The following is a 23198-nucleotide window of genomic DNA, read 5'->3' on the forward strand; positions in this document are numbered from 1 at the left end:
TCTATTCTTGTTTGACTTATGATCTGGTAAGTTTGATTTACTTTACAAAACAAAAAATAAAGTCATTCTGTTTGCGCTTACTAACAAGTTGCGAACTTTTGAAGATGCAAACATGTGTTCGCATGTCCAATCACATAAGTTAGTTCAAGTGTCTGGCATACGTTGTCACGTGCGTGCATCGTTATGCTTTTGTGTACTTTACAGTACTGTATAGAGTACAGTAGTAACAGGATCTTTATTTCAAGCCCAGCATGTCCGGAAGCAAGCGTAAGATCAGTGGTATATAGCCGCTGTGTTAGTCGGGTACCTAGGCTAACTTTGTTGGACTTACGAACACGCTCTCAGAATGGAACTCATTCGTATGTAGGGGACTTACTGTATAAGTCATTCATTCTACCTGTCAAAGGAAATTATTTTTAGATGGATCTACTTCCTCCTGAACCTAGTAGAGAAGTGGGAGAACAACAAAGGAGAGCACAATGAAAATGAAGTACTGGCTAAACACCAATATTTCCATTATCCTCATCTAGGTGTACATACACCATACTTCCCACACATTAACATTAGATTGCTTTTAACAACATAACATCCTTCTCCATTCCTTCATCAGATCAAGTCTCTGAAATTGACCTGATTGATTGATACTGGATAAATTCTGTTTCCAGAAGCACTTTGACTGATGTGTGTGTGCGTGTGTGTGTGTGTGTATGTGTGTGTGTACACACACATACCAGTTAATAGCACAAAGCTGGATTGATGAAGGAAAAGAGCACCAGAGCCAGGAAATCTGGGTTCTGGCCCTGGCCTTTACAATTCAAGTCACCTCCCAGGATTTCGATGTCCTTGTCATTAGTAAGAGTAGTTAGTATTCACTAATGTCTCTTCCAGGCCTAAAGAATTCTGTGTTTCCAAATCCTTGGTCAGGGTCACCAGAGCTACTTCTGTCCCCATCATACTCCTCTAGTCACTTTCAGCAAAGCCACTGGAATGAAGAGGCTCCTAGAGAACAGATAAATGAAGGTCGAGGTGGGATAATCCTGGCCATTTGAGGAAGCTCCAAGAAGAGGTCGATCTCAGATGGAGGTGGGACCTGAAGAAAACATTAAAAAAGTTTATATTTTTTATCACAAGGGTATTCCCAGCTTGAGGTAACATTGTAGATATTAATCTTGACGGCTAAAGAACATAAAGGCAAGTCTAAATTATGGGAGAGTTTAGGACAAGTCTGACAATTTTTACTACATGAAATATCAGGCAAATATTAAGCACCAGCTATCACCAACCAACCAAACATTATAGATCAAGGCACTCACTCACCTATGTGTGGGGCAAACAAAGGTGTATCAGGCATGCTTGCTCTTCTCAGTAAGCCTACAATTTGGTAAAGGATATAAGACGTGGCACATGAAAATAAACCCAGGGTGGAGAGTGACGTGCTAGAGAGAGCACTGCTCTAGTGGTCAGAGGCAGAACTGCTTGAACTGGGCAAGATGGCCACAGAATGCTTGTGAAGGAGACTGGGTTCCTGGCTTCATTATGAAGGATCAGCTGACTGAGCAGAAAACTTTGACGATGGAAGGAAAGTCAGGGAAATGCTAGGTAACTGCAGAACTGAGGGGAACATCCTGGGAAGGGCATCCTGGAGAATGAGCAAGAAGTTGAATGAAAAGAAAGCAGGACAGGAAGCTGAGAGACTGCTGTGGGGAAAATATGCATAGGCTGCTATGCTGCTGTGAAAGGAACCTGAGTTGATGTCGAGTTTGGGTCCTGGTTTTGCTCCTTATTTGTCTGACCTTAGGCAGATCACTCAACCTCCGGGAGCTTTGGGTTTCTCTCCCATAAAACGGAGATAGAAAGATCTTGCTCATAGAGATTTTTATAAGGCGAAATGAAATAATGCTTTTGTAAAACATAACCTGTTATGTAAGTCTCAGGTATTATAGTTCACTTTCTTTTCTTTTTAAAGGTAACTCTGCAGAATCTCATTGTTTAACGGCGCTGTTACCCTAAACTTCACAAGTCAAAACTGAACTGTTTATGGAGACTGATTTATAGTGGTTTACCCTGGTCCTGATGTCAGTCTTTTAGATTCTAATGTCTCAATGTTTCTCTTACCTGCAAAGACCTGGGGATTTTAGGATAGCACAAAATTGATGTAAATTAATAGTGTGACTCACAAAAGCTGATGCTGTGTTTAGGCTTCCTTAACATCCTCGGATGAATAGTAACTACCCCGTCGTATGTAGAATCAGATCAAATCTAAAGTTTTGGACACCATTTATTGACATTTAGTGTGTTCAGCTGGAGCTTCTGGAAACTGCCGTGTGAAGAACAATAGAAACAACTGAGGATGTTTAGACTGAAGAGATCAACTGGAATGTGGAAAGTAAAAAGTTCTGAAACTTTTCCTGTAGACCCTGGGGTCTCTTCTGCGTTTTTAAGTGAGAAAATGACACGGAGAGGTAATTCTTTATGAAATTCGGCTCTGTAATTGGGTCAGTGGGAGATGACTCTGTTAGTAAGAGGCAGACAGATCAATGAGATGTTACTGAATTAGTACAGAGTGAACCCAGTCTGTGTCCAACAGTACTGAGGGATACAGGGAAAAAGGAGTGATCAAAATAAGGAGATAGCCCAGGAATAGTACACGTGTTTGACAGATACTGAAAGACACTGAGTTGACTGGCAAGAGGGGAACATTTCAAGATGGCAGAATGGCACGGCAAAGGAAGAGGTTACAATAAGCAAATTTTATGTGGGGAGAAAGGAGAGAGGTGCCAACCATCTGTTTAGAGTACGTTGAATGTGGATTTTGAAAAGGTGGTAGTAGTAAAAGATCTTAAATTTGGTACTGAGAGGAAGAAAACCCTGTGTTCAAGAGCACAAGATCTCACATATCCCTCACTGGTAGAGAAGATACCTCGAGGTGTTCTGGTCAGCCCAATCCTTCCACAGATCCTATGTAGATGTGGGGAACCTTTCCATTTCTATGCTCTCCTTATTCCTCCTTCTCTCTCTCCACCTTGCAGCATGTCCTTGAAGACAAAGCACAAGCAATAAAAATCTAGGGAGGTAAGTTTCCCTTAAATCACACCCATGTATTTCAGCAAACCTTCAACTGGCTTAGAACTAGAGGAGTGGTTCTCAACCAGGGGTGATTTCCACAGCCACCACCACCATAACCCCCCGGGGACATGTGCAATGTCTGGAGACATCTTTGGCTGTCACAACGGGAGCAAGAGGTGCTATTGGCATATAGTGAGTGGGGGCTAGGGATGCTGCTAAACATCCTACAATGCACAGATCAGCCCCCTAAAACAAAGACTTATACAGCTCCCAAAGTCAATAGTACTAAGGATGAAAAACTCTGAACTAGAGAGGTTCACAGTCTGTATTAGAAACATCCTTGAGCCCACCAGACCTCTTTATCCTACCCATGGGGTAGGTTGTTCATAGCAAAGAGTCTCTAGTCACTTCCTCGAGCCTTGACATTTTTTTGTGCTGAAAGTTGGGAAAATCAGCAGATGTTGGTCTTCCAATTTTCTTTGCTCAGTGTACAAGATTTCTACTCCAAGAAAGGTTGGTGTTCCTTCATGGTGACTATAGCCTTAGCGCTGGCCTAGCAGTTCCTCTTCATTTAATTACAGATTGAGGGTAGCACATGTGTAAAGCCAAAAATTTAGATTCATAGGAAAAAAAATCCTAGATATCTCTTCTTTCCTCAATCACTCCTGATCTTTCATCCAAAAATAAATTCTGAAGAATTGAGAATTGGTAAAATCACCTGCGGCCATATAGTTGCTCAACTACATCTCATGAGTGCATCTTACCCTCCTCCAAGAAAATGATTCTTGCCCTTAAACCTTGTCATTCTGCCTTTCCTCCAATTCCAAATCAAAGATTAGACTATCACTTTGTATCAGATATGTTTTCAATTTAGTTAGCAAGCCTCAGTGTCTCCAAGAAAATAGTATACATTTAGGGGAAAAATAAAAGGACTAAACTAGAATGTGTCTTGAGGGCAGTGATCTCTCATCTTTGTAACTCCAGTGCCTAGTAGAGTGCCAGGCACATAGTAGGTGTCCAAGAAATATCTGTCCAGTGAATGAACAGAACTTGCTGAGACAGGTAAAGGAGACACTAAAGTTTCCATAGATTTGCTCCAAAAATGAGAATAAAATAGGCTAAAACCTCGGAGAGGTGCTGACCCATACTGGTAGAGTTTGGGTGTCCAGGAATTGAGATCGTTGTGATAGTACAATATTACTTACTGCAGGACAGGCATGTTAGTGTTACTGCAATGATCACAGAAATCCCACATGCTGAGACTGGGATAATAATGGCCCAGAGCAGGAGCTGATTAGCAGAAGGGGCTGGTTTGGCTGCTGAAGGAAAAGAATAGTGTCAGCTCTAATGTGTTTCCAACTGCCTGATACCCATTCTGTGCCCCTTATATTGACACAACTGTAAAGCATTTTTCACTTTTTTGCCTGGTCAGCTCTCCAAAATGCAGCTTCTAGCATTTTTCTTGCATAACTCTTTAATCAGACACATACTTGTGGGCAACTAATACCAGATGTCAGATATTAAATGTGAAAAAGAAAATTTGAACTTTTGCATTTACTGAGTTAAGTTGGCATAAAAAAAGATTCTCAGGAAAGCCTTTAAAAGCTATCTTGTCTTTGTATCTCATTTCTACAGCTGATATTACTATGTATTGCTAGTAATAGTTGATATTGTGTTCTAGATATACCTTATTTTTCCTTCTCCAGCTCTGTCATGCCTTCTCCCTTTTAGGGTGTCCTCTTTAACACACACACACAAACATACCCCTTACAGTAGCTGCCTAAAGCTACAGAAGCCACTTTGCATTCATTATCAGATACACATTTTTCATCATACAGCCTAGAGCTTCTGGAAGAATAGAAGAGACCCAGCAAAGAACCAAGCGTGGATGTGGCTTGGTAGTAGGTAGGATCATCCTGAAGGAGAGCTCTACAAACTGGCTATCAGCTGTAGAACACAGAGAACAGAGAAAAGACAAGGCACACGAGGAAGGATGCGGGTGGGAGTAGAAAGGTGTATGCGGTACTGCTGTCAGTCCCCTCCTGCTCAGGAGCAGCAGCTACACCATTTATTTTCAACCCCTTTGAGGAAGAGTTAGCAACATCTGGAGAGGGGCAGGGACACGAAAGGAATATTAGCAGCTCACCCTCTTCTGATTTCTCTGGAATGGCTTACAAATAAATATCGAGCATTTACTAAAGTATCGTTTCTCATTTTTCTGATTACAAGCCTTGGGGATAAATTTCGGTCTTTAGCTTATTGGACTTCTCATCAGCATTCGGCCCAGTTGACACTTTTCCTCCTGGGACATCTATGACACCACATTCTTCAGTTTCTGTTTGTTGTGACTCAGTTTTCTTTGTAGGCTCTTCTTCCTCTTCTTGTCCTTTAACTACTGTTGTTCCCCATGGTTCCATCTGTGGTCCCATTCTCCTCTCACTGGCCCCGGTAATCATGGGGTGATCTCATCCACACCCAAGGTTGGAAACACCAGCTGATTTCTAAATCTGTATACCATATTTCTGATCTCATTTCTGAGCCCCAAATTTGTATTTCCAGCCGTTGACTATATGGTTGGATGCCAGCATCTCCACCTGACTAAAATTGAACTCAGTATCCATGTATTCTTTCCAAAGCATATCTACCACCTGCATTCTCCCATTTCAGTGAATGGCAACACCATCAGTGACCCAAATAAAAGGGGAGGCTTGCCTTTGTGCTCACTGCCCAGTAGCTCCCACTGACTTTCTATGCTGTATTGAGAAAATCTCTGCAACTGATTCCTTTTCTCCAAATCTCCTGCAGCAACCGCTTTCGTTCAGGTTTTTCTGATCTCCAACTTAGTCGCCTTTGTATTGGTCTCTTTGCCTCTGGTTTTCTAGGCTCTAATAATTCCTACACATTCTGCCACAGTGATCATTATAAAATTGCCCATTTGACCATAGAGCACCTACTACTTAGAGACTAGGGAAAGTCGTTTTTTTATTTTTCTCTAAAACACCAGATTGGGTGGAGACATCGAGTGATTAGCAGGGTTGGCCTCTGCAGACCAGAATGACACCCAAAATAACAAAGAAGCTCTTGCTATTATCCTGGGAGTCTAGATGTTTCACAAGTTCCAACTCACTCCTGACTTCCTCTCAGAGGTCACTCCTCATCCATCCTCAAGCCTCACTCAGCCTGGAAAGAAGGTATGTGTTTAAGAGAAAGAAGGGGGAACCAGTAGCAGCAAACCTGCTCTGTCGTGATGCCTATTAGGAACCTGGTAAGGCACCACAGGGCAGACCCAAAATCCCAAGTGCATAGTTGCGTGAGGACATCTGTACATATAGCTCATTAGACAGCCTGAGTGGGACTCCCTGATTCACCCCTTCCACACACACACATATATCTTCCAGTACATCAAGGGTTAACAAACTGGGCAGGCCCAGGCTAAAAGAGCCATAGACCAATCTGTTTAATTAATAAATTTGGGGTAAAGAGTGGGTATTTAAATAGTAAAGCTTTATTCACACTGACTTATAACTATTCCTATCAAGTATACACCTAATTTACGTTTGTTTATGCAGTCACCCCTTGACCTCCCCCACAAATGCATTATTTGCTTTTGACTCTAAATGATACTTGCCGTCCAGTTCGTGAGATCTGAAGTATTTAAAGCTCTCTGACCACAAAGACAACACTGGTCCCTAGCAAGATGCTTGGTATGTGATAACTACTTAATAAAAACTGAATGAAAGAAGGAATGATTAAACACATACTGTTAATCATCTCTCCATTAGTCATTGTGAATGTGGACCAAATAGGACAAAGAACTAGTATTTTGAATTATCGTGAAAAGGGATACTGCTCATCCTTAGCATGAAGGAAGAATTGAGAGAAGGCAAACTAGGGAAAAGATGATAAAGCTGGGCAGTCTAAATCATCTTTAAATAATAGCTCCATCCTTTTATATAAAGGAATACATTCTATTTCCTATAAGTTAACAAACTACCATGCACAGGCCAAACCTGGTCTACCACCTATTTTTTTAAATGAAATTTTGTTGGAACACAGCTATGTCATTCATTTATGTCTTTTCTATGGCTGCTTTCATGCTATAACAGCAGAACTGAGTTGTTGCCAGAGACCATATGACCTGTAAAGAATAAATATTTACTATCTGGCCCTTTTCTGAAAATTTTTGTCAACCCTTGCCCTAGAATATCATATGTACTCATATTCCAAATATAAATGATGTCCAAAATAAAATATAATTGAAGCTGCTGTTACTAATTTGTGTACTACTGTCTACCTTAGTCATGATAATCTAAAATTGGTTAAATAATTATGTATCAATAAAGTGACAAGAATGCTGAATTAATAAACTAGTTTTACTATAGGATTCAAAATTCATTTTTATAAATTCTTTAGAATACATAAAAGATGATAGAGATGAGTTCGGACTATTAATAAAATCATGTCAAAACTTGGATTAATTTTCCCCCCAAATTTTATCTCATTACCTATTGAGGAAAATAAAGAATCCACTCAAGATAGAAAGATCTAGAGTAAATCATTCACTAAGATGATCTACTAGACCATCTAAAATATCTCCTCTACTACAAGCAAAAATGAGAGGAAGATGTAAAACATACTACACATAATATATTATACTCAATGTATAATTTTTTACTATTCAGCCACAAAACATATTGTTATAAGTGGGGCTGGGGGTAGGGAGAGGCCTGATGGTGCTCCACATAATTAGCCAAACAAGTTAGAAATGTATTTCAAGTATCTGAGTTCTTCTGTAATAACCCATTATGGGTTTAATATGCATAAATTTATAAAAGCCCAACTTTTTCCATTTTATATTTTCAGATGATTTCACCTCTTGGGGAAAGAAAATTCTATAAGTTTACTACATGTAGGGTAAACTATTTGGTCATGGTTTTGGTTAAAAATGACCACTTTTTTCAGGCATTGTCTTCAAGTAGTTTGTCATTCACCTTCTTTACCAGACTTGGTTCTGAATGAACCAGTAGTTCTTAAAAGGTACATTCACCCTCAAAAGACAATGATTTGACATCATGGGACCATGCGGAGGGGGCCCCCAAAATGAAAGTGCCAAAGCCCAGAGAGCAATTCCAAAGAAGGACAATTCTTAGTGCTTTCAATAACAACAATATTGTTGTAGTAACTTCCTAAGATGTTGACTTGATGGATAGAACTTACTTGGATGTCTAAATTTTAGAATGTTTATTAAAGAAAATAAAATTAGTCTAGTAACATTATAGTCAAACCTTGTACAGCGACCTTAATAAGTCATAGTAATACTTTCATTATCATTTTATTTGCATGTCTAAAAATACTGCAAAAAAAAATACTATCAGAGTCAATATACATAATTCTGTAATGCAGCTGGCTGAGTTATTTTCTTTTTAGACTCTACACAGCAGAAACTTCCCAGAACAATATCACTTACATTTTTGCCAGTTGAAGGTCTGTGACACTGTTGAGCCTCCATACTTGACAAGACACGCGAAGCTGTGGTTGCTTGTCATATTGAAATCCAGTTCACTGCTAATCGTGTAGAGCTCAGTTTCAGGATCCTGGGAAAGTGTTGTATTGGTAGCATTTAATTCTTCTCCATTTTCCAACCAGGAAAGGTGAGGCTTTGGAAAACCTCCAGAGGTTGAGCAAATTATCCTTCTGATGTTAGGAGATGGATTTCCAAGATCAGTTATACTAGGGACAGGGAAGTCAGCTGAAGAAAGAACAAGGATGTAAGTACATATCATTACATATTTGTGTGTGTGTTTATATTTTTAATAAATACCTAGCTTTAATAAGAATAATAAAATATAATTTGCAACTTCCCATTAAGTCATGAATATTTACGTATAATTCAAAGACTAACTTTGGTTTGAATTGGTTATATCAATTCTTCATAAGGAGGTAAGAGGGCACTTATTAAAGAAAGAAGTAGGTTCATGTGAATAAATATTGACATAGTATCAACACTTGCATTTGCAAGAGGTGAAGAAAAAAATAATAGACAACACATTAATGTTTCTTAGGTCTGGACATTATCTCATTTCATCTTTACAACAACCCTAGGAGGTAGGTTGTAGATCAAAAAAGGTCAAATATCAGTAATTTCATATGATTTAACCTAATACAATGTTTCACTTTATAAATAATCAAATTGAGGTCTAGAGAAGTCACAACCAATAAGTGGCAGAACTGGGATTTGAATTCAAGTTTTTCAGATACCAGACCTTTCCCTTCCCCTGACTTCTTTTCTTTTCTTTCTTTTTTTTTTTTTTAGAGCTTCAAACATTGCTGTTTTATTAAAACATTAAAAATAAGATTATATTGAAAAATATATTCTCAGAAAAATACTAATGCCATGGTATTAGAGATATAAACAAGCAGATTAAAATATGTCTGCCTTCTTTTCTTTTCCTTTCCTTTCCTTCCTTTCTTTTACTTCTTTTTCTTCTCTTTCTTCCTAATTTTTGAGGTATACAAAGTAGCTCTCTTTTATGTATCTATTTATTAATTCATACCATACTAAACACCTGGGAACCCACCATCCAAATTGAGAACCAGAATATTGACAGTAACTTGTATAAATCTACTTGTATGGTCTTAACTTTGCTGTCTCCCTACTTCCCACACCTGAGGTAACACTACTCTAAAGTTTGTTTAGCATTACCTTACTTTTTCAAAAGTAGTCTTTAATCAGATAAACCTCTGTCCAAATTTTACACTATTGAGCCTGTGATCTCAACCACTGTACTTTACTGATTCCCTTGCTGTTCTGATATGCCTTATGAGGACAGAGAGACCTTCCTAATATTCCTCCAAGATACTTGAGGCACTCTTTCATTTGTGTATTTGCCCCCTAATAAGATACTAAAGTAAAGCAAAGCATAGTGAAATGACTGCAGAGAACACAGGAAAAAACTCCCCCCACCTCTTCCTCACTTATTGTTAGGCTTAAAGAATTTATACTTCTTAGCATAAATGCGGGGAACCAATCCCCCCATACTTCATCTCATATATTAGTTTTCTTTTCAGAATTCAGAGTCTCACAGAGAGATGTAGTATAGCACAGTGGTCATCAAGACCAGGTTTTTTGTTTTGTTTTGTTTTTATTTATTTATTTTTGGCTGCGTTGGGTCTTCGTTGTTGTGCGTGGGCTTTCTCTAGTTGCGGTAAGCAGGGGCTACTCTTCGTTGCCGGGCACAGGTTTCTCATTGCGGTGGTTTCTCTTATTGCGGAGCACGGGCTCTAGGCACGCAGGCTTCAGTAGCTGTGGCATGCGGGCTCTAGAGCGCAGGCTCAGTAGTTGTGGCGCACGGGCTTAGTTGCTCCACGGCATGTGGGATCTTCCCGGACCAGGGCTCGAACCCGTGTCCCCTACATTGGCAGGCAGATTCTTAACCACTGCACCACCAGGGAAGTCCCAAGACCAGGTTTTAAAACCAGTTTTGTCTTTTAACACTGGGCCAATTACTTAACCACTTTTAGTCTTAGTTTGCTCATCTGTAAGATGGGGATAATAATACCTGCCTCCCAGCGTTGCAAGAATTAAATGACATCGTTAATATAAATCACATAGAACAGAGCCTGACACACAGGAAGTTAGTTAATAGACTAATGTGAGTCTTAAATTTGTCCTCTTTTAGATGAGTTCCCTCATTTAAATCAAGTTGCCAGGTGAAAGCTTCCAGGACTGCCTGGTGGCACAAAGTTATGACAAGTGACTATAAATGTCAAGAAAAAGAAAAACTTGGATTTGGTTAGGGATAGAGTCACCTTTCTTTTTTGAATTAATCCTGTTCCTAAATTAAGTTTGACATTTTCTCGAGCCATTTTTAGTTGACATTATTATTTTTTACTCCTTTAATTTATTCTGTAAGATCAAATAATTACACTGGTAGCTAACAACAAGAATATTCTGTTTGTTTCTCATAACATCAGTATGTCATGTTATAACTTGGAATAACAAATCCAAGTAACTCATATCCTAATTATGATTCATGTTCATTTCTGCACTTCGCTTTTCTAAGAAACATGTAACCACAAGAATGCCACTAATACCAAGGATCATATTAAAAACCATCTTTTCAAGGTCTGGCTGGGCTTAGAACAGCCTAAGCTCTGTCTCCTATCGTTTCTATAAGGTGATCTGTTTAGAGTAACAGCTCCTAAGGCTTTGCAAGACTGTGAACCATCAAAGAATTATTCTTTTGTCTCTCATTTTAATCAATTAACCCAAATTTTCACCACTCTTAATAGGTAGGGTAAGAATATCTTATTAGGAAAGGAAAAGGTGCATATGTTTTAGAAAGGTAAAAATCCATTAACCTAGTTAATATGTTAACTAGTATAGCTAGCTCCTCAAATGTGCTGCTTAATGAAGGCTTTCATCCATTGATACTATGCTGCTATTACATCATTTAGCAAATATAGAGAAAGCAACTTGTCCCAGTTAGCCTGAGACTTTCTCAGTATTAGCACTGAAAATCTCATGTCCAAGGAAACCCCTCAGTCCTGGGCAGAACGGGACAGTTGGTCACCTTGGCCTTGCTTCTCAAACTGCGATCCTCAGCAGAAGCACAGGCCTCACCAGGCAGCTTGTTAGAAGTGCCAGACCTGCTGCATTTGAATCTGCATTTTAACAACATCCCCAAGTCATAGGCACCTTATCATTTGGGAAGCACTGTTCTAACTGACTCAATTGGAAATACCAGAATTGGTTCTGTGTCTAATTAAGCAAGCAGAGCTTCCATTTTTGTCTTCCCTTACCTGATTTTGGTGCCCCACCTTCCTTTTTGAGACCCTCAGCACTCCCATGCTACCCCTTTAGCTGTCCTTGGTCTCCTACGATAACCTGCTACTAGGGCCTGCCCTCCCTGAAACTCTGCCTCTTCTCCTTGGATTTTCTTCTTTATCTTTCTATCAAAATGTACATGTTCTGAGTCTACTTCTGTCTGGATATTCTGTTAGAGAACTAACTATGTATCTAATGTAATTAACTATTACAGGCTAATATGTCTGTGGTGCCATCTCCCCCAGGGAACACATTTTTATCTTTAACAGGGATCTTGTGGGGAAAAAATGCTGAAATTAGCAGGAGAGGCTATAATAGTGGGAAGTCCAGGAATCGACGCAGGTCTGAATTTTGGAGGAGGTGGGCTTCTCAGAACCCCTCACATCTCACCACCATATGATCATTTGCTCTCTCCATGGGTAGGGAATACACAGAGTGAAGTTCAAGATAATTCCATGTAAATTTGGCTTACCTCCTAAGCCTTAGGTATGATCTGGATGTTACAGCTAAAGATTCAACATAACTGAAGACCAAAAGCAGGGAAGAACAGTGAAGACTTCACTAAGGATCCACTTAAGTTAACTGATATCAAGGTTAATTATTATCTTTTATTAAAAGGTTTGAGCCTTTCCACTAAAACCTCAAGGGCCCAGGAAGAAAAAGAAATGTGTTTGAATTTCAAGTATGAGGGAATGGCCCAGGGCTGCGATTTCTCAATGAGGGCTCAGGATATATTAGTATCCTCTAGCAGTATCACCTGTGGTTAAGTCACGGCTTCTTCCTACCCTGCCCTTCACAGTTCTCTAACATCTAACTTTGTAGGAATGACCGTTAGAGGAGAGCTTCAAATATACAATAAATATAATAGTACAATAGCCATAGTATTTATGCCTGCATTGCTCTTATACCTTTCAACATACTTTACAAGAATATATTACTGGATCAAATCCAGTTAATAGTATAGCTACATCAAATCAAATGTGTCCCTTTATGATTCAGAAGATACTTCAGGTCATTAGAGTGCTCCAGGGTGATTGTCATGAACTTGGATTGTCAAAGTGCAAGAACTGCAACTAATAGATATTTCCAGGACATCCTGAGAAAACAGGGCTCACTGTAAAACTAGAGACTCAACCCTAAGAAATGAAGTGAGATACACCCCTCTTTGGTAAAATTTCCACTTAAATCAATAGGAGTATGTCTTTAAGGGCATCAAGAGTCTGCCGGCTTATTGAAAATCAGAAAGTTCCACTGACCTCTGACCATTAACTTCACCGAAGTCAGGTGCTCCAGTTTGTAAGACCCTTTCTCAGGCTTCTGAATAACACAGGTGTAGGTGCCATTGTCCGACAGGCGAAGAGCCAGGATCACAATGCAGAGGTTATTGGTGACGTCAGTGATGGTGCGGTTCTCGTACTTGGGCCACACCGTCACTTTTCCAGACATGACAGCCAGCACCATTTCATTATCCTTTTGCCAGTAGATGCGAACTCTCTTCAGTTCTTCAGTGGATATGTTGTAATCACAGGATAGCATTGCTGCTTCTTTCACTGTTTTGGTCACCTGGATGATGCCTATGGAGAGGCAAACAGAACAAGATCTTATACCTATTAAATATAGATGCCTGCACAAGCAAGAATTTGAAGTTGGCAGTAACAGAATTGAGTGTTGTATCCAGTGACCAAGCAGGATTGGAGTGTTCAGTTTGATTTTGGTTTCTTTGGTCTCCAGTGCTTTTTTTTCTCCATTTAAAAAATTGTGATTAAAAAATAACATAAATTTTACCATCTTAACCATTTTTAAACGTACAGCTCAGTAGCATCAAGTATATTCACATTGTTGTGAAACAGAACTTTTCCATCTTGCAAATCTGGAACTCTGTATGCATTAAACCACTCCCCTTTTTCCCTCCCTCCAGCCCCTGGCAACCACCACTCAACTTTATGTTTCTATGAATTTTACTACTTTAGATACCTAATATAAGTGGAATCATACAGTATTTGTCTTTTTGTGACTGGTTTATTCCACTCAGCATAATGCCCTCAAAGTTCCTCCATGTTTTACATGTGTCAGAATTCCCTTCCTTTTTAAGGATATGATGATAATGACTAATATTCCATTGTATGTATATACCACATTTTCTTTATCCATTTGTCTGTCCACGGACAATGAGAGAGAAGGCACACTAGTTCCAAAAGAAGAAGGACTTTAGGAGACCAAGCATATGAGTGCCAACTACCAGTTAGACAATGTTATCAGTCCCACAGGGATAGGGAAGTCATAGTTAAGGAATGTGAGATTTTGAAGGAATTTCCCTGATCATTTTGGTGGTCTTATTTTACAGGTGAGGAAACTAAGCCCAGGAAAGGAAACTGCCCCAGTTTTGCAGAGAACTTTTTGGGCCACTCTCCTTGTTTACTGGTTTCCCCAATTTGAGGCCCAGTTCTAGGATAAGTAAGCCAGCACTGCCCGCTCCCAGCTGGGCTCCATCACTGGGCTCTTTTGCTTTGAGAAACAGTCCTTTTCCTTCCAGGCCCGGCTTGACCCCATGACGTCATTCTGAAATGACTCTCCTCATCCCCACCTGACAAGGCCTCGGTTACTCCTCTGGACTGTTTCTGCCCTCTCTAGCTACCCTAAACAGGTAGATATCTTGTCTTTATCTCCCTTGGCTATCTGCAATCCACACAACAGGTGCCCTACAACCTAGGTTTGCTAGAGGGTCCCCATTTAAAACATTTGCCCATTTCCCATCAGCATATCGCAGAAATATCAATATTTCAGAATCCAAACTCCATCTTTTTGTTATTTCCTAAGCACTCATCAGTAGCACCAAAATCCCTGTCAGACTATATTTTCTGGTTTTCTGGTTTTCTGGTTTAGAAGGCATAGTAACTTTTCCTATGCTGTGCTTGACCTAAAAGCAGAGTTCCTCTAAAGCCCTGGTGCTTTCACAACTGACCACCCCCCCAAACCCCCCAGTGCTACCATGTTGCATCTTCCCTTCGGTATCCTCCAGAGCCACACAGAACCCCTGGGCAGGCCCATGTCTCACTAGGATAGGGATCTCATCTCCAGGCCCACTCTCCTTGGGCAGTGGGATCATGGGACACTAGCACCTCTTCATCTCACCAGCTATTCTACCTGCCTCCATCAGACTGGATGTGGCCCTACCGCAGCATTTAGGAAGAGAGCATTGTGATGGTAGGTATTTTCACAGCAGTGTGAAGTACCTCAGAATGATCGAAGGCACTTCCTCCGGCAATCGTGCTGAACATTGCCAGCCCTAGATTTAGGGAATATAACTGAAAAGGGGGAAATAAATGAAAAGGTATACTTGAGGGGAGCAAAGAATAGCTAAATAACCCAAACTCTCTTTAAAAAGAGATACAACGAAAGCAAAATGATATGTAGAAGGTGCATGGACTACGGATTCCTGTTGATTTGGGGTCTAGTCCCAGCTCAGCCATTTTCTGATTAACCTGTTTCCTCATCTGTAAAAACGTTATGATGCCTACCTCTCAGGATCACTGTAAACTTAAATTCAAATAAAATGATATAATTGGAAAAGTCCCTAGTACATAGCAGGTCTTCCGTAAGAGTTTCCTTTCCTCTCTCTCCCTCCTCTCACCCCCAACTCGTACTTTCTGGTCTCTTTCATCTCACTCAGGGGTTATGTCAGACACATGGAACCCTGGTCTTGCTATGGACCAGACAGACCCCATGATAGAAAGCAGCTCACTCATCTGGGGTCCTAAATAACTGTGTCTTTCCTGTGCCCTGTTTATTCCCACCCAAAAAGAATCCAGGATTTCTAAATGATTTTGACATGTGGTGACATTAGCAAAAAGAAATCCTAACTGAAAGTGAGCTAATTTCAATCATAGTTCTTAAGGAGTTTTTGTCCAGCCATCTGAGGAGAAGTGTGGGTGTTTGTCTAAAGGTCAACAGCAAACCATCAATGGGCTCTTCGATGTTCCTATGTGAGATCCCCTCACCAGACGCTGGTGCTGAGGAAGAACCAGACTGAAAAGAGGAACCAAAAATCTTCTGGGCAATTCCCACCAGGACCTGGCTTCCATACTCAGGGACTGCTACACGCGTTTACAAGAAAACAGTCGAAAGATTTCTGAAGGGTTTTGTCCGCTTCAGTGGTTCTGGAGGGGAAAGTCAGGTCTCAGCGTTACTGCCTAAATAGTTGGATTTTGAGCTTGCTTTGCCATTTTACAAACTGGCCTAGCAACACCTACCTAACAACATGGGTTGAGGTTTCTGTGAGGGAATGCAAGTAAAACCTTACATGGTGTCACGCACACGACCGGGACCATTGGCTTCCCCAGACATCCACACAGCCCCGTCCCTTGCTTCCTTCAGGGAAGGTGTCCCCTTGTGGTGAGGCCTTCTCTGACTCTCCCTAACCAGCACCTTCCTCCCTGACCCCACCCATCCTGCCACTTGTTAGCCCCTTGCCCTGATTTATTTCTCTTCGAGCTTGTCTCCAGCTGCCATATATCAGCTGGAGTTACTTTGGGGGCCATGAGAGCAGGGGCTTTATCCGTTTTGCTTGTTGCCATATCTGCAGAACCTAGAACGGGGCCTGGCCCATAGTAGGTGCTCCATAAATATTTGCTGAATGCCTGGCTAAGCATTAGGAGATGATATCTGGTTCCACCACTGTGCATTAGAATCATAACCTTTAACAAGGTGATTAAACTCCTTGGGCCAAGGTATAATTTCTGCAAAATGGGCATAATACTATCTCCCCGACTTACTTCACATAATTACCATGGGGGTCATATGACACCAAGGTGTAAAGTGTTTTATTAACTGTAAAAGCTATACAGATTTTTTTCATGGGGCTATTTCTCTCAGACACAGCACCTCATGTGTTGAATCACACCCAGGATGTGGCCAGAATCACTGTGGTAACCGGCTGACACTTGCACTGAGTCAAGTCCCCAACCCCTGCCCTTCCTGACCACTTCAACTCTCCACCGATAAACCCCCAAGAGAGGGAGCTTTTTGCCAACAAGTGTAGAGGTCACTAGTTTTAGACAAATAATGTACCTCTCAAAACTCAATCTACAATGGAATATTATTCAACCAAAAAAAGCATGAAGTACTGATACTTACTACAACATAGATGAACCTTGAAAACATTATGCTAAGTGAAAGAAACCATATACAAAGGCCACATATAATATAACTCCATTTAGAAGAAATGTCCAGAATAGGCAAATTCATGGAGACAGAAATTAGATTAGTGGCTACCAGGAAACAGGGCAGAGGGAATGGAGAGGGACAGCTAATGGGTATGGAGTTTCTTTTTAGAGTGATAGAAATGTTCTGAAATTAGATAGTGGTGATGGTTTCACAACATTGTGATTATACTAAAAACCACTGAATCGTACACTTTAAAACAGTGAATTTTATGTCACTGCAGGGGGAAAAAAACCATACAGGACAATTGGGAGATACAATAATAAAATTTAATGTATAGCCTTAAAAAAATAAGAACCCAATCTAGGAAGCCATGAGTCTCCCCTAGTCCCTCCAAACTAGAGCGGGGCAGTGTGGACACTGGGCTGGCCACAATGCCCCTTCCTCGGAGGTGAACCCCAGCAATGGTCAGCAGGGCTGCACCACCACTTCTCCTAAAGGAGAAAGAATCAGGTGCGCACAGCAGCTTATATCACCATGTACCGTAATGTATCTCACTGAGGACCTTGATGTGCTTTTTAAATAAAGGTTTTCCCTGACTCTAGAAGAAACACACATTAAATTTGCAAAGAATGAAAAATACAGAAAAGCATAAAAGTCACCTGTAATCCCACCACCTGGAGATTTACTGTTAATTGGTCTGTGTGACCTTTAACACAAAGGAAGTGACCTTTTTGGACCCTTCTAAGTGCTTTTGATTAAGTGAACCAGCATCCACGGGGCTTGTGTGGGCCCCAGGCTGGGCGCTGGGCACACAAGGAGGCTAAGGGGTAACTGCTCTCCAGCAGCTGACAGATTTAGACTTGTCACCTGATTTTTACATGGCTCCCAACTTTCTCTCCTCTATAGATCCAGCCTATATACTCGTTATAAATCTGATCCTTACTTTTGTGTGTCTCCCTAAACAGTATATGTCTAAAATGCTCGGGGACTTCAACAGCTGATATCACAGTAGTCAGAGCAAGAAGCGTGGCTTTCAGGACGCCTTGGCCAGCAGCATGCAGACAGAACATGGTGGGAGGGGAGAGGCTTTGTTTACAGTGGCACTCTGAGGGCACTCTTTTCCTCTAGCTCAGTGTTCCTCACGCCACAGAATTCCAGGCCAACACCTCTCCTGCATCCCTGGCCTACTCCTACCCAAGGCCTCTCCCCTCCCCTGAGAGCTGTGTCTCCCTGAGAGGACCCCAGCTCTGAGGAAAAGCTGCCCATGTTAGACGACCACCAGTTTCTGGAGCACATGAGTCCAGTGTTTCTGCCTCCACAAACCAAACTAGAAGTGGAGAGGAGCCCTGCTGGTCCCACCCTGTGCAGGAAAGAGAGGTCCCCTGTCCCGGGCAGCAATGGATGGGGTCAGGGGGAAGTGCAGCTCTCCTACACAGGAGAGGAAAGGAGGGGGTAGTGTGCAAATCCCCTGCCCTGAGCAAAGTCCTCCGTGATTGTACTCCACTCTCTTTGTCCAGTCTTGTCTCCCACAGGCCATGCACAATCCACACCTGCACTTCAGTCTGGCAAATCCTCACCAGTTCTACATCATACACATTCTCCAATCCCTCCATCTCCCTCCAATCCCATTCTTTTCATCGAAGCTATCATCAAGTACTATAAGCTACTAAATGGTTTTGGCAGTCACTATGGCCGCCCTACAAGCCATTCTTTATGCTTCAGCAACACCATGTTTTAAAAAATATATCATTTAGAGCTTTACTACTAAAGCTAAAGGTCTGTGGACCAGCGGCATCAGCATCACCTGGCTGCTTGTTAGAAATACAGAAATGGGGCTTCCCTGGTGGCGCACTGGTTGAGAATCTGCCTGCCAATGCAGGGGACACGGGTTCGAGCCCTGGTCTGGGAAGATCCCACATGCCGCGGAGCAACTAGGCCCGTGAGCCACAACTACTGAGCCTGCGCGTCTGGAGCCTGTGCTCCGCAACAAGAGAGGCCGCGATAGTGAGAGGCCCGCGCATCGCGATGAAGAGTGGCCCCCGCTTGCCACAACTAGAGAAAGTCCTCGCACAGAAACGAAGACCCAACACAGCCATAAATAAAAATAAAAAAATAAAGAGTCAGCCCTCCCTAAGAATTACATTAAAAAAAAAAGAAACACAGAAATGCAGGCCCCTCCCCAGGCCCACCTAAGCAGAAACCGCATTTAAAAAAACATATACAGACTTTATCTTTTAGAGCAGTTTTAGGTTCGCGGCAAAATAAACGTAAAGTACAGAGCGTACCCGTATACCGCCGCCCCTCCATGGGCACAGCCTCCCCACCACCGATATCCCGCGCCAGAGTGGTACGTTTGTGACAGTCGATGAAGCTACACTGACACATCACTATCACCCAAAGTCCAGTTTACACTAGAGGTCACTCTGGGCGCTGTACATCTTATGGGTTTTGACAAATGTGTAACGACAGGCATCTACCATTACAGTATCATACTGAGTATTTTCGTTGCTCTAAAAATCCCCTGTGCTACATGGAACTCTGCTCAACATTCTGTAATAACCTAAATGGGAAAAGAACTTGAAAAAAAGTGGATATGTATAACTGAATCACTTTGATGTACATCTGAAACTAACACAACGTTGGTAAGCAACTATACTCCAATATAAAAAAAAAAAAAAATCCCCTGTGCTAGAAAGTGCTTTTTAACAAGACCCCCAGGTGATTGGCATGTATAATCAAAGTGTGAGCAGCGCTGGTATAGACCGTGTCACTCCCCTGCTTAAAATCCTTCTATGGCTTCCCAGTGCCTCCAAATAACATTCAGATCCCTGGCCTTCCAGCCCTGTGGAGTCTGGTCCCTGGGTCCCTGCTGCCCCAACACTGCCCACCTTCACTTCCTCGCTGCTCCGGGTCCCTCACATGCTGCTCCTTCCGCCTTCACCCAGGTCACTCTCACCACTGTCCCCTCTGGCAGAGAAACAGAGAGTTTCTCAGTAATACATTCATTTGAATGATTGCTTAATCTTCATCTTCTTCCTAATGACTGTAAATTCCATGAAGGCAAAAGCCAAGTCAATTTTGCTCACAACTTGTCCCCAGGACCAAGAAAAGCGTCTTGTACATGAGAGATGCTCGGTGTTTGTTGAATTCATAAATGATTAAACAAAAGAATAAACCTTTTCCCCCTGGCTCATCCTCACCTTTGTGCCTTTGTTCATGCTACTGCTCGGCCCGGAATGCTGTTGCCATCCGCGTCCTCCACCGTAAAGCCTGCCCCGCTGCCGCAGCTCACCCTGGTCCCAGCTTTCCCAGGTCTGGGGCGCTTACAGTCAGGGCCAGTCACTTCACTGCTCTTCACTTGCTTGTGGGTTTGTTTTGCCTTCTCCAACTAACATACTCACATCTCTTTGAGGGCAGGAATCCCAGCCTCAGTTTTTAAGGCCCACCTGATACACAGTAGGTGTTCAGACAAAAGAAACTCATGGATTCCTTTGTTGACTCAGTATAGCAACAATAAAATCTAGATGTAGCTGTAGAACAAGGTACTTTCCTAAATATCTTTCTTTAGCTCAAAGTTCATTTCCTTCCATTTGCCCCTGACTAACTTTTCTGGTATAATTGCTATAGCCTTGGTTTTAATTTTCTTTTTATACTTTCTCTCTTTTTTATTGTTTCTTTCTCTCTCCTCACCCCCTTTCCATCTGTCTCTCTCTCTCTCTCTCTCTCTCTCTCTCACACACACACACACACACAGACATGCTTGCACGCATGCATGCACACATACCACATTTCTAGGAAGCCTGTAAATTTCCTTCTGAATCTTTTAAAACTCATTAAGTTTCCCCAGAAGACTCTAGATTGGGAGTGCTGCCCCCGACTATCCAGAAGAAAATTGTAACTGTTGGAAATATTACTGTCCATCAGATATACAAAATCTGATGTGAAACTTGACTCATGGTTCTCTTGGTTCAGCAACAGTGTAAAATAGCAAGTTTTACAGCTCGGGACAGACAATGTACAAATACCAGAGTCACAGTAATCCCTTCCCTCCAGTGCCCTCCCTCACACCTTAGTCATTCTGGGTGATGGCTGCAGTTTTAAGCAACCATCTTAAGACAAGGCCCTTTGATATTCGGCTCTTTGCAGATTAGGAAATGCTGCAGGAGGCAAAGGCTCCTCTTTATTTTGATGAAACCAGGTAGTATGCTGCTCAGCACAAAGCAGATCTTTTATTTGTTCTGACTTTTTAAAAAAAAGTCAGAGCCACCCTGTCAGCAGGATCAGCACCACCCTTCCCAACAGCCCCCCAAGTTCAACACCTGAGATGGAACAAAAGCCTCCAGAAGTCCAAATATTCTTTGTAGGACACACCTGAAATACCTATATAGTAAGTTAAAAATAACTCAAAATATGATTTGTGCTAAATCTGATACTACTTAATGTCAGATGCCTGTGTTGACAAAGGGCATCAGCACCTAAAGCATACAAATAAATATTGAGAAAATTTTAATATTAAGAAGATTGTATGTTGCAACTATCAATACTTTCTTTTCCCCCTTCAACTTGGAAAGAAGATCATCATTGTTTAGTTTTAGAAGCAGAAGACTTTAGCTGTGTTGTCTCATAGAAATGTAGTTTGGGATCCAGAGCCCAAGGCCAGTGCCTTAGCGTTTCACAAAATGTAAACAAGCACCTAGTGGAAGAGATCACAACTCTGAGCTGTCCTTCTGAATCAGCTTTTGGCTTTGTTAAAATAACACTGCCCCACCTTTCCTTTAAGGTCTGTGTTCTTGAGCTAACTTGGCCACTGGCTTGCTGTGTGATCAAGGGCAAGTCCTTTAACCTCTCTGGACCTGTTTTCTCATCCCTAAAATGAACTGAAATACCCTGAAGGTCCCTTCTCTCTCACAGAAGGAGGCAGCACAAAGAACACCATTTCCTCTCTCTAAACCCTGAAGCAGTGGACTCAGTCAAGTTCCTGGAGGTTGCTTACCTGAACAGAAGTAAAAAAGACCAGCCAGCACCAAGAGCTGAAAGGGCTTGAGGTATGGGCGCTTGGGTGGAAGTGTTCCCCACTTCAGTGTGTGATCCATGGCTTCTGCTGATGAAGATGGAAAACAAAAGCAAACAATTTCAAGCCAAATGAGACTTGGGCACCTCACAGCTTACACCAGGCAAGGCAAAAGACAATTCAATTGCCCCACACAGAGGGTTTTCTAACAATGTTTTGCAAAACACACCGAGGAGAGGCTGGATGGTGTACCTGGGTGTCCAAACTCCTAAATATAAAATATTATGTATTTATTTTCACAACCTGAAAAGGAAAAAATAAAAGTCACCCAGGAAGGAAGACTGGCCCACCATGGGTTGTAAAACCTGTTAGTTGCCCGCCTGAAATGAGTCAGGGATCGTAATCTGAGCAACCTCTAAATCATGGCACAATCTCGAGGGAAAAGCAAAAATTGGCGGACCTCTGCGGAGGTGACCCTGCCTGTGCATGCATGTTCCAAGAACCAACCACAGCTCTCTCTCCCAATGCCAGAAGGGATGATGAAGACTGTTAGAAACACAGAGAACTCTAAGGGCCCTGGATATCAGCAAGTCCACCCATGAAAGCTTGGACCCTCTTCAGAGCATACCAAAAACACAGAGCACCAGGGAGGGCATATTTTGTCCAAGGCAGTACTTAAGTCACGAAACTACTTCTTTCTTAATATATTAACATAGAAAAACAAGTGTTTCCATTTTTAAATACTTCTACACAAAGAATATGTCTTAAAGGAGTAGAGGATCTCAATCAACGGAAAAGTGTCAGTAAAAAGGGAAGAGAAAAGACATGCTGAAAACATTGCTTATTTATATTATGTACTATAATGTGAGGAAGCTGATTTTTTTTTTTTTTTTAGTAAATATATTAAACTTTAGGAATAAAAATGAAAGCTGTGCTCCTGTGTGATCCTCTCAGATTGCCACCAGAGACATAGTCTAGTGCTACCCGGGAAATGTTTGGGACCCCTCTTTGAGGCAGTTTTTCAGCCAAACTGGATTGTTTTATCAGCCACACTCCATTTTTAGTCAGGATTAGCTTGGATTCACTTATTCATCAGAATTTTACTGGTTTTGGAAAACTCAAATTCAGCCT

General features: G+C 41.6%; 1 protein-coding gene across 1 annotated transcript; it reads right to left on the minus strand.

The window, feature by feature from the left end:
* Window positions 1-1003: 1003 nt before the first annotated feature.
* CD80 (CD80 molecule) lies at window positions 1004-22149 on the minus strand. The gene is made up of 6 exons (XM_061193133.1): window positions 22050-22149; window positions 13150-13467; window positions 8534-8815; window positions 4272-4385; window positions 2921-3035; window positions 1004-1090 (listed from the first exon to the last, which is right to left on the minus strand). The coding sequence occupies exons 1-5, from the start codon at window positions 22147-22149 to the stop codon at window positions 2959-2961; spliced, it is 891 nt and encodes a 296-aa protein (XP_061049116.1). The 3' UTR covers window positions 1004-1090; window positions 2921-2958.
* Between the last annotated feature and the right edge of the window lie 1049 nt (window positions 22150-23198).

The sequence above is a fragment of the Eubalaena glacialis genome, chromosome 6 (genome assembly GCF_028564815.1).
Source record: "Eubalaena glacialis isolate mEubGla1 chromosome 6, mEubGla1.1.hap2.+ XY, whole genome shotgun sequence".
NCBI lineage: Eukaryota > Metazoa > Chordata > Mammalia > Artiodactyla > Balaenidae > Eubalaena > Eubalaena glacialis.

Excerpts from the sequence above, each read along its gene's own strand:
- CD80 (XM_061193133.1), bottom strand. The coding sequence starts at position 22,149 with ATGGATCACACACTGAAGTGGGGAACACTTCCACCCAAGCGCCCATAC. Across the intron at positions 4,386-8,533 it reads GACCTTCAACTGGCAAAAAT|CAGCCAAACCAGCCCCTTCT; the intron begins GTAAGTGATATT and ends CTTTTCCTTCAG. Across the intron at positions 3,036-4,271 it reads ACTAACATGCCTGTCCTGCA|GACATGCTGCAAGGTGGAGA; the intron begins GTAAGTAATATT and ends TTTGTCTTCAAG.